At 38.1% G+C, this 12,274-nt stretch overlaps 1 protein-coding gene across 10 annotated transcripts in view; it reads right to left on the reverse strand.

Annotated features, from left to right (window-relative positions):
- The window catches only part of LOC137563493 (testis-specific gene 13 protein-like), a 235,827-nt gene that overhangs the window by 41,941 nt on the left and 181,612 nt on the right, over positions 1 to 12,274 (reverse strand). Inside the window, exon 1 of one of the 10 annotated variants that reach the window (XM_068276000.1) lies at positions 3,835 to 3,887. The exons of the other annotated variants lie outside the window; for them this stretch is intronic. Within the exon in view, the coding sequence (XP_068132101.1) occupies positions 3,835 to 3,886 (52 nt within the window). The 5' untranslated portion in view covers position 3,887. Of the gene's footprint in view, positions 1 to 3,834; positions 3,888 to 12,274 lie in introns of those variants that run through there. 10 annotated transcript variants of the gene reach the window in all.

Raw genomic sequence — 12,274 nt, forward strand, 5'->3', positions numbered from 1 at the left:
GTATATATATATATATATGTATGTATATATATATTAGTATATAGATCAATTTCATATACAAGCATACATGTATCTAAGTCTGTGCCTCATGTATCTATTCAGTGTAATATTAATGTGTCTATAGAACAATCAGCCACCCACACACATCTGTGCAGGAAGAGCTGGCTGCATGAGGTAGAAAATAGCCAAATTCTTCTCTCTGGGCAAAACCCATAAAATGCCCCAACTGGGGACACCTGGAATGTCATAAATAACATGTTTTCCCCGTGATCATTGAACTGTGTTAATTCTCGTAAATCACATGACTTTCTGTAATTATGGTGACATATGATGATAAACTGCGCATGAGCAAAATCCTGTATTGAGTAGGATATAAGGAAAGCAACTGTAATAAAGATTCAGCATAATTTGTGCTCACAACTCCTGTGTGTGTGTGTGTCCTGTTAACCACGTTATGTGACATGTCCTGGCGCCAGGAAATGAAGTAGTCTAAAGCATCTGATATCTGACATGAACTTAAATAGATCCAACTCCTTTCAGCTGGGGGCTCGTCCGGGATGGTCTTCTGCAGAGTTCACGTAAGTAATATGACTATACTTCTCTTTTTGTTTTTTTTAAAGAGAGAGGTGTCTATATTATTTATGTGAAATTTCTGTTGATACCAAAACGAATCCGGTGTTGGAGTTTGTGTTTTTTGATAGTATAATTTAATTATATACATTATAAGGTTTTTAGAAGGCCTTAGTTTAAAAAAAAAAAAAAAAAAAAAAAAATTAGGGAGAATGTAGACTTTTGGTAAGTCTGTTACACTTCTCTTAGTAGGTCTAAGGGAAATATAGATTTTTTTGGGAAAAATCTAACAAATTTGAAGTCTGATCAACTTCAATAAATTATTTTCTTTTGGTAAGAAAATAGAGTTCATTTGGGAAATGAACAGGACACCATATGGTATGGATTTCTGGGTATTTGTAGTTCTTCTTAGGTTTTGAATGGGTTTATTACAGTTTATTTTTGTAAGGTTTTTATAATGTCAGATAAGATTCAGATGTTTTAGATTATTTGTCTGCGTTTGTTTTGTAACTAATAATCTGTTTTATTAGTAAGGTTAAGAAAAAAGTTATTAAACTCTGAGAAACAGTTTGGGTTTAGTGAGGTTGTAGAAAGATAAAATCCCTAGACAAAGTTTGTTTTGTTCTCATGAGATGAGAATTATAGATAGAATTATTGATATATATTAGTTATTGATAAAAATAGTGTTGATAAATTTTAAAAATATATAAATTATAATTTATCTAGCTAAGAATTGTCTATTGGTACGGCAATATCTTATATTTATAGTTGATACATAGATTTAATAGAGGGCCAATAAATTGCAGTATAAAACTGGAATTAGATCAATAGGTCAAAATATTGTCAAAATGTTTACTATCCCAATCCCTAATATAGATGAAATTTATGAACCTTTGTGTTGCCAGAATATCTGGAAGAAAAATATTTTGTTCATCTTTGGGTAGAATATAATATATTATATTAGTCTTGGGCTGTCATTCCCTTGGGGGGAGGGGGGGGGGGGAGAAAGGAATAATAGTTCAATCCATATACAATTGGTTAAAGAACTATGTCTAACGGTGATTAGAATTATATATGTCCAAGTCTGTCTTGCTTGTGTGTTAATCTTGACTAGTAATGTGTGTTTTATGTCTGTTTTCCGTCTGGTTGCGCCAGCGATGAAAAAAAGTATTATATAAAGTGTTATAAGATTCTTACTGTATTTCCGAGAGATGGTTAGTAAAATTAATATTAAGGACACTCATGAAACTCAGATAAGAGCGGTCACTTGCAGAAAATCGCCAGTATAAATTCTATGTACGTACAAAACTGGTTTCAGATGCCACCTTGGGAAAAATTCTGTTATACTGGACTTTTTGTAGATGACCGATCATTAATATTGTCTGAATTATCCATGGGTCATTTAATACAAACTTCGTTGAAAAAAAAAAACATTTCCGAAATACAGTAATGTAATTAATTTCCTGCAAATTTGGGTATAGTTATAAAATAACATGTATCACAATGTATTCATATGTATTATGTGTAAACTGACACATATGTGTGAAAATTGAGAGATTGTATCGAGTACATGATTGTCATGTGTATGGTAGAGAGAGGTAATATCCGCAGGGACGTAGCAATAGGGGGGGTACAGAGGTAGTGGCCGCACCTAGGCCTTTGGTCCACAAGGGCCCCGAAGGGTCCACCCTCTATCGCAGTATTAGCTCTCTATTTGTCCTGTAGTGGTAATAATCACTTCTATAGATGCTTTGAATAGTAGCAATCCCTAATCCCCTTCTTGTATCTCTGACGCTGTAGTTGTCTTTGATAAATTTTGGCGCGCTGTATCAATTGCTATGTATAGAGGTCTTGGGGGGGCCCTAATGTAAAACTTACACCAGGGCCCGCAGTTCCTTAGTCACGTCACTGGGCACCCGCTAAATTATATGTTGAAACTATGGGTATATCTGCCTCAATAAAATAGATTTTCTTCTTAGTTATTAGCGAGTAGTTAATTAGGCAGATACACACTCCTATAGGTAATGATTTTTAGAGGTAATCTTGAAATAATCAGAAATACTTAAATTGTCTTATTAAATAGTGTTAGAATTCCCCTGTAAGTTTGAAAGGGTTAAAGATAAGGACACGTCATTCTTAAGTGATCTAATCTGCGCCCGCCAACATCTGTGTGGTGAGGAAGTAAAAAGTTTATTACTTTTTACTCTAATAGGGTTTAACATTAAAACATTAGATTAATTAGGAAACATATATGTCCGTATGTATGAAGAAATGTCAGAGATATTTGCCTTCTGAAATAGTAGTATTTTTATCTCTTTTTCTCAGTTAATAATGATTTCTGCATATATACGGATGTATACTTGATAGTGGCAGAGTATGGAAAGGGTTAAATGTCATTTTTTAAAAGTGATTTTTTTTTCTCTCTCTCTGAGGAAGCTATGCCACCAACAGTAAAATGAGGAAGTAACCCTACCAACTTAAACGTACTCGTTTTTTTTCCTGCTGAAGAAAAAGAAAGTGCATTCTGAATACGTAATGTGTAAGAATGTAATTTAATTGTCATACGTATCTAAACAACATCTTAGGTTTTTTTCTTAGTTAGATGTAGAGGTTAGTAAATAATGACCTAATAATTCTTGTCCCTATCTTTCCTTAAGTTTTTTGAGAATGATTTTTTTCTGAAACTTAGTGTCCTTAGATTAAAATTGCCAACTGTCACCCCGGTCTATATGTATGCGAATGAAGTTTCTCATATTACAGAATAGATTTGTCTGTGGGTTTTTTGGTGAGGAAACTAAGTGTCTAGGGGAAACCCATGCAGACACGAGGAGATCATGCAGACTCAGTGCAGATATTAACTAGACAGAGATTTGAGTAACATTGCAAAGCGAAAGCACTGGTTGCTGCACCACCGTGTTAGTATAGTTTTTTGTGTAAAATGAATTGAGTTTTTAGTACAACTTAATAACATTATGGATATGATGACAAATTGTCCCTTAGACCCATTATATGTGTAATTAAAGTTAGAAATAGTATCACATTTATTTTAAAGTAATAGTTAGTGGTGTTCATTTGAACAGAATTTCTATGGATTACTGAAATAACATTGTATTTCAGAGTCATATAGGATTCATATATTATATTCGGTGGTTCAATGCGGATCAATCCTAGACATTTTGAGGATAAAATTTTGCTCATACGTTGATAGGGAATGTTTAATTAAAACTCCTAACAGATAGATATCTTATATAAAAATGCACCTACTTTTGTTGAAAGTCTGCCTCATTCTGTAAAAGCCTCTGATAAAGTCCTCCATACTGGCCTAGTCCACCAGAATACAAAAATAATAATAAATCCTCATCACAAATCTATCTCTCTTCGCCACACAGAGAGAAGGAAAAAAAATGCTCCTCCAAAACCACATTGTTGAAATGAAATGTAAACTGCCTGCATTCTGATTCAGATGTTTCTAAGTATCACTGTTAAGGAGATATTGTATCTGATCTTAGATTTGTACAACTATGAACGCAATTTTGAGATCCGTCTGCATGATTTGCATATAAACACTGAATTTCCTGTATTCGAGTTTCTGTGAGTAGTATGCTGTCACTGCATAATGCTTTAGCAGAAACGCCATTTAAAGCTTCATATATGGGTCCAGGCCATTATTGTGATCATTTCCTGTATTTAATAAGGATATATGTTTTTTTTAAGCCCAAAACCTTTAAAGTAAAATAAATCCTTGCACTCAGCATAGGAAAATAAGTACATTTTTTACCCTTAGGAAAATAGTTTATTTTAGTGCTTGAACTTTTTTGACAAACTGCAGAATCATTTGATGTTGGTATGACAATTATGATGGATTTTTCACTGTTCTGAAGACTCCAGGGAAAAAAATACACTGTTTTATAGTGTACTGATTAGAAGCTTTACCTCTGACAGAATTTTAATTTCAGTTCTGCTTGATCTGTAGGTCAGTGTCTGTTTAGTAAGGAGGCCTTAGCCTAGTCTCTGTAGTGCTGTTCGTTGTATGTGTGCCTATAGAAGTGTGTCTCGGGGACAACCATAGGTATAGTACCTTAAGCGCACTATGGGGAAAAGGACACTATAGATGTTCTTTGTATGTCTGTAGCTTTAAATCTGAAAGGGGACCCAACCCTATTACAGGGAGACAGTGCTGGCCACTGATCCACTGTACTGTGACCCTGCTCATATTATGCCATATAGCCTTTTGCTAATTCTGACCAGACATTAAAATAAATTTAATGTATGCTCAAATGGGGGAAAAGAGGGGGGAAAGAGGTATAGGGAACGGTCATGTTAGTCTATACACATGTCCAGCCCTGTCCAGGCCTAGTGTATAGTAAGAAGGGGTAGTGAGATATTGCACTAGGGCCACCTAAGTTTTTTGGAAGGTATGATGGAATGAGAGTGTGACTTGTAAATGAAGAATGAAAAATGGGAATTCATTATGGTGTAAAAATTCATTGGGAATTTATCCTCTCTGCCATGTATGGAGTCACATACTCGCACGGGTACAGCGACTCGACGACATGCGAACGGGGTGTTGCGAGAGATCCGTTAGGATCACAGAAAGATCCGCTAAGTATGTTTTGAAGTTCATGGTAGAGAGTATGAATCATCACAAGTACTAAAGTACTAGGAAAAATAAATGACTTATTGGATTTTTGGGAAAAACATGATACTCGCACATTTTTCTTTATTCTTTCAGAAACAACTTGCCAGACATCTATCCTGAGGAGGATAAGACCAGAGTCCATCCGGAAGTAATCCATCTAGGTGAATCCATCCAGAGAAGACGCTATCCTGAAGCTATCTTTATAAAAGGATTTTCTACTGGTTCCACTGTAGAGGGTGAAATAGGTCGACTAAGTCCTGAATCCCAAAAAGATACTATTCATCAGGTGGACAGTAACGCGTGCTCTGATAAAAGTTTCAAGGTTGCTTGTGTCATCTGTTGAAGAATGGAACAAGATCTGGATCTCAGACCCAGGAAGATTGTATGGATTGTGGGACATTCTTATGTGTATTGGGCTCGTAGGAAAGCTACTACTAGTGACTATGGGGAAAACCTTGGTTTATCTAAAAATAACTTCTATTGGTTCAGTACTAGAGGGGTGGGCTACGATATTAAGGATATTCTAGATGGAGAGTTAGTTGTAAGTCACATTATGGGTTACTGCTTTCTGAATAAGTAACAGCCTTCATCTCTGCTATATCATCCTTTAGGAAAGAATTATAATTAGGTTTTTGTAAGTTATATAATGGGTTGATATGTAATGAGCAGATATTTTTCTCAATTACTAAATAAGGCCAAATGCTGATAAATCCAGGGATTTTTTCTGATTGCCATTTTGGAGTCAGGAAGGAATTTTCCCTTTCAGGGGCTAATAACACTATGCCTTATAAGGGTTTTTCGCCTTCCTCTGGACCAGCAGTGAAATGGGCCGGTATGGTTTTTTTTTTTGGTTAAACGTTATGTACACACCTCTTGCTTCAACCCAGATAACTATAAAACTGTATATTTATCAGACAGTAAAATTTATATATCTATATACATATGCTTATTTGTTACTGACCCATATAATTCAGCAGGCCTGATTTCAGTGGGCAATTTTCAGGGAACAAGTCTCCTATTTTTTGGTACCTTGGTCTTTAGTAAATTCAAGTTGGTCATAGTTGTCTTGCTAAGTTTTGCTAGAGTATTATATTTTGTCCTATCCTGATTGTGAATATAGTTGTTGAAGTGTCCATATGTTTGATTAGCAGAGTCCTTCTAGTATAGTCAAATCTGTAGGTAGCCATCATTACAGTTGTCCTGTTAGTCCTGAGCTGGAAAGAGTATCTATGGCAGCGGTTGCTATTAGTTACATCTTTTTCTGCTTTGATTTGTAGGGTGTCTGTATAGATATTTACCATTACTGTGGTAAAACGTCAATTAGCTAACATTCCCTTTCCTTGTTAAATCAGAGTTATATCTGTTTGTCTGAACAAGCATAACAGGACTTTGGTCAGTTTGATTGGTGTGATGGACTACAATTTCACAGCAACACAGTTGCCTTGAGCAACCTAATTGGTATATTTAATATGGGATAATTGGAAGGCCAGAGATGTTGATGGTCTCATGCAGCCTTGTTCCCTAGACTTCTGCTGTGATCTGTATTCTCTCTCACAGATATGTCCTGGACTGAGGCCTGTAGCTACGGTTTTGACTTGCTTAGTGAGTTCTGGCAGTACTCCTGTATTTCTGACCTCAGCCTCTGTACTCTGGGCATTAAGGCCTGAGTATGATTGTATTTGGGTTGGTGTCCACCCCCTGGGTTAACAGGATTGTGTGACTCTGAGTAAAGGACGCAGAGATAGCTTGGAGTACAGTGGCTGATGGAAGATGAGTGGCCTGCCATGCCTCACAAAGTTTGTGAACTAAATTGTAACGTCAAAACCACCCTCTCCCAAATATAGCCACCTTATGCCTGTGTTAGTTGCCATCATAAGGGTTTTTGACCTCGGCCGACCTAAGGCCTAGTATTTAGAAAAGCCTTTTTCTAGACAGGAGCAGATGGAAGCTTCTCTTGGAGGAAGTGCTGATATAAGGCAGTTTCTTTCTTGTATTGATCTAAGAGAAATATTCCTGCCGCAGGCTAAGTTAAACACATGAGTGTACCCTCACATGTAGTCCGCATAAGATCTTTACTAGATCACATCAGGAAAGAGAAATGTTCTTGCATCAGGAAAAATAATTATTGGGTTTTTTCCTGAATAATTTCTGATTTGGTTCTTTTCTGATTTTTCTGATTTGTTCGGCCATTAGATTGGCCAACATTGTTTAATTGATTATTTAAGGTTACAGGTTAGTTAATCATTTTCTTTGTTATGAGTACTTTACCAAATAGCTATTCGTGTTTTGACCATTAGGAGACTTCGACCAAAATTTTGCCCACTGTGATGCTAGCTCTGCCTGCTTTAGGTATTGGCTTTAGTATGGTCATCTTCTTCCTTTGGAAGAAATGACCAAAGGGGGGACTGAAAGGATATGTAGGTATATATGTATATATATATATATGTATATATATATTAGTATATAGATCAATTTCATATACAAGCATACATGTATCTAAGTCTGTGCCTCATGTATCTATTCAGTGTGATATTAATGTGTCTATAGAACAATCAGCCACCCACACACATCTGTGCAGGAAGAGCTGGCTGCATGAGGTAGAAAATAGCCAAATTCTTCTCTCTGGGCAAAACCCATAAAATGCCCCAACTGGGGACACCTGGAATGTCATAAATAACATGTTTTCCCCGTGATCATTGAACTGTGTTAATTCTCGTAAATCACATGACTTTCTGTAATTATGGTGACATATGATGATAAACTGCGCATGAGCAAAATCCTGTATTGAGTAGGATATAAGGAAAGCAACTGTAATAAAGATTCAGCATAATTTGTGCTCACAACTCCTGTGTGTGTGTGTGTCCTGTTAACCACGTTATGTGACATGTCCTGGCGCCAGGAAATGAAGTAGTCTAAAGCATCTGATATCTGACATGAACTTAAATAGATCCAACTCCTTTCAGCGTGCACCCAGCCGGAGGTAGAAAATAAAAAACTTCCCGAGGAGTGTTGCAATGTAGTTCAGCTGCATTCTGTGTGTTCATACTGTGGAGAGGTTTGGCGATAAGCTGGAAATGGATGTAGCTCCTTCCACAGAGATCTTTCTAGAGCTGGATATAGAATAGTTTCTCTTAAAATAGACTTACGCTGTGCCCAAAGGGCACCAATTTGCTACTTGTTATTCGTGATTGATGTGTTGGGATTATTTTCTGTGGTGTTACAAAATAATATTCAACCATGAGTACTTAAAGTGTAAGTGTATTTATAACTCACTCCCATTGCTTCCCTCTTGGTATTTATAATTATGGGTGTATTTAAGTTTTTTCTTTTTTTAAATTATAAGGTATTATGCTGCTGGCCAAGATACTAGTGTTAAGAAATGGGCTGCTTTTGACCCACAGCATGCTTTAGTGTGGCAGTCATTTTAGGTCTGAACTCACAGACTTTACTTCCTGTAAGCACTGGCCTTGGGGAATACCTGTTAAAACAGTCTTTAGCCAATCACAGAAGCTCCAGAAGAGTAAAGCCTGGTATACACTTTCAAATATGATTGGCCAATCACTGACTAATTTTACCCTCTGTATGCAGTATGAGGCAGGTTTCATACTGCGAATTGGTGGCTGCACCACACAAAACAGGCCTTTGGGGATTACCGCGTTAATATGTGGTAAGCCCCTTCTGGCCGATAGCCAAACAGGAAGTGACGCTCCCTTCCGGTTTAGGAAATATGGAAGTGCACAGAAGTGTATTGCAAAAATATGCTTCCGCATATGTGCTCCGCCACCATTTTTTGAAAATCCCTGTGTTGCCATAGACTTACATGACTTCCGGTCTGCCACAGATCGCTGCACGGTAACGTAGGTATACACTCACGTTAGATAGGGGACTTCTGGTGCAGCGCAGGCAATGTGATTTAACCCATAGATTTACATTGCCCTTTAGTAGGAATGCAGTAAATTACCACACCACCCCAGTGTGAAAGGCCTCTGAGGGATTACCTGCACAATCTGCTCATAGTATTCAGTATATGTTGACCCTCATACTACATGGAGATGGTAAATTGGTCAGTGATTGGACAATCATAATTGAAAATGTGTACCAGCCATAAGTGAGGAGTGCAGAGGGGGTGAAGTGAAACCTATACTCTACACCAGGTGACAACCTATACTCTCTACACTAGGTGAAACGTTTCAGGACTCCTCCCAAAACGTTGCTGTTCTGATGCATTGCCCGCTTTTTCATGCCGTTACCTTCCTCTTTTGCTGATGCTTGAAAAAAAGAGGTTTATACATTATCTTGACATTGCTGGGTCATCTACTGGTTTTCCACTTTCCTACAATCCCTGGAGGGAAGGGATCTGGAAGCACGTCAACCTGATCTGGTGGGTGCAACCTGCATCTTGGCATTTCTCCAAAAGACAGATAGTGACATATTACAACAGGATCTTGGCAACAAGGTCATATGGGCAGAACGCATTATCACACTGATGCAGCTCACATTGCAGTGGGCGGAACGCGTATGTGGGCATGGTTGTAAGGACGCTGAGCTGGAGTGACTTCTGAAAGCAGCAAGCTTCCAGACACGCTGGAGAGCAGCAAAAGTGAAAGCTGTTAGCCCGGAATGGGCGGTGCGGATTCATCCATCCATAGGTACCTGTGACCCGCAGGAAGCCGCGACTGGTTGTTTGAGTTTGGTCCGCAGAGCCACCAGCTGCTGAGGGATGCATATGGAGCAAGGACCTTTGTATACACACAGATTTCAATAGGATTGCTGATGTTTTGAAGCAACAACTGAATTGCCAAATCTGAATCAGAACTGTCCTTTTTATGTGAAAAGCTATCCTTGTCTCTTTACAGCATGACACAGGCACAAGTTGTTTACAGATCGGCCGATCTAGACCTGTAGTGTGTATGATTTGAGTGTCAGGTGTGTGCACCAGGAGTACTCCTGTTTTGGATGCCATCTCCTTTTTGGTTTTAGGATATTCAGAGGGGTTTTTGGAATTTTTCTACTAATAAAGCATATTTCTTGACATAAAGTTCTGAAGAGTGGCGGTTGTTCTTAAATGTTATAAGGTCATATGGGCAGGCACATGGCAGATGAAATTTACTGTTGATAAATGTAAATTCATGTACCTTGGACAGACCAATGGTAGAGCACCATATAAAATAAATGGCATACAGCTGGGAACATCAGACTTGGAGAAGTACTAAGTAATACCGGCTGATAAGTTATGTAACTGTATACAATACCAGTGGTAGCTAAAGCAAATAAAATTCAGAGATGCAAAAAATCTGGAAATAAAATCTCAAGATGCTAGTATACGTCTCCCTCTGTATAAATAATTTATTAGGCCACATCTGTAGTATGGGATACAGTTTTGGGCACCACACTATAGAAAGGAAACAGACCTTTTGCAATGGTACAAAAAATGGGGAACTAAATTAATCAAAAGGATGGAAGATCTCACCAAGAAAGGTTGGACAAAATGGGCTTATTTAACTTGGAGTAAAAGTGTCTGAGAGGTGATCCGATTCACATGTATAATTATAATAGAGGGCAATATAAAAGCTTGTCAAATTAGCTTTTTGTCCTAAGGGTTGTACAACCGACAAGGGGACATGATCTGTGAATGGAGGAATTTTTTTTTTTTTTTGCGATCTATTTAGAAAAGGGGTCATTCACAGTAAATGTGGGTCAAATCTGGATTATTTTAGCTTAGGGAGTAGTTGTAGCAATCTCTATATCTGCATTTAAAGAGGTCTTGGATGCTTAACTTGCACCGAAGGGCATTAACGGCTATAATTTCTAGGTAATTCCTGGGAGAGTTGATCCAGGGATTTATCTGAGGCTAAGTTCACAGTGGGACGTTTAAGTCGCGCGTTAAAACAGCATTTAACGCAGAATAACTCACTGCAATGAAAAATCAATGCCCTATTCACAGTGCACACGTTGCGTTGGTGTCCAACGCTGCACGTTAAGTAAAAGTACTGCATGCTGTGCGTTATACACGTTATTAGCTGCGTTGGACTGTTTGCACATGCTCAGTAATGACTTGGAAGCATACTTTTCATTGCCTGTATTTTTTACTGTATCTGCTGTATGCGACGGTAACGCTGCGTTGCCACTTTTTGGGCGCATTGCGTTGTAGGCTTGCAGTGCTACTTTAACGTGGCATCAAAACGCAACGTCCCACTGTGAATCTAGCCTGACCGTAATCTGGAGTCAGGAAACATTTTTGCCTTCCCCTGGATCAGTTGGGATAAGTGCGGGTTCAGAACAGTGTTTTTCTAGTTGAACTGGATGGACAGATGTATTTTTTCAACCAAACTATGTTATTATATTACATTTTACAAAATCAAAATGACAAAAAAAAACACACAAGTGGTTAAAGATGTCTCCGCTTTACAAAACACAATAAGGGCTCTTTTCCACAATCGCTAGGGTTTGCTAAATAACATAGGAATAGCGGTAGAGTATTTCCACTACCGCGATTCGTTTTTTGTCAAACGCGATCGCGCCGCGGAGCAATCTTTGCCGCGATTTTGCTATGCAGTACAGTGCATAGCAAAATCGTGAACGCAATCGCCGGAGGTTTCCTGACTTTTGCGATACAGCAATCGCTAGCGTTCAGCGTGAACGCTAGCGACTGCTAGTGGAAAAGGGCCCTTAGACGACAGGGGGAACATAGATACAATTAAAAATGTACAGCAGAGTCCCAAGCAGCACAAATATTGTGACAAAAACTGTAAAATTTTATGCAAATTGTATGCACTTTGAAACTGGGCCAGTCAGGCGCACTTCCTGCTAATTCTGACCCAGATACAAGCTGCTTTCAATTTTTATGCAAGCCAGAGTTATGAGCATCTCATAAAAGATCTCTTCCAAACAGGTGGACTAACTAGAAACTTGTAAGCGAACTGCTGATGGGAAATAGAATTCTCAGTACCTTGGTCATGTCACAGCACAGTGCATTTTGTAAGTGCAATACTACAGCATTTGTTTTACCAAAGTTTAATACCGTTAGAATGGTGAATGGTTTCATACGTCTTTGTTGACACGTTT

The sequence above is a fragment of the Hyperolius riggenbachi genome, chromosome 3 (assembly GCF_040937935.1).
Source record: "Hyperolius riggenbachi isolate aHypRig1 chromosome 3, aHypRig1.pri, whole genome shotgun sequence".
NCBI lineage: Eukaryota > Metazoa > Chordata > Amphibia > Anura > Hyperoliidae > Hyperolius > Hyperolius riggenbachi.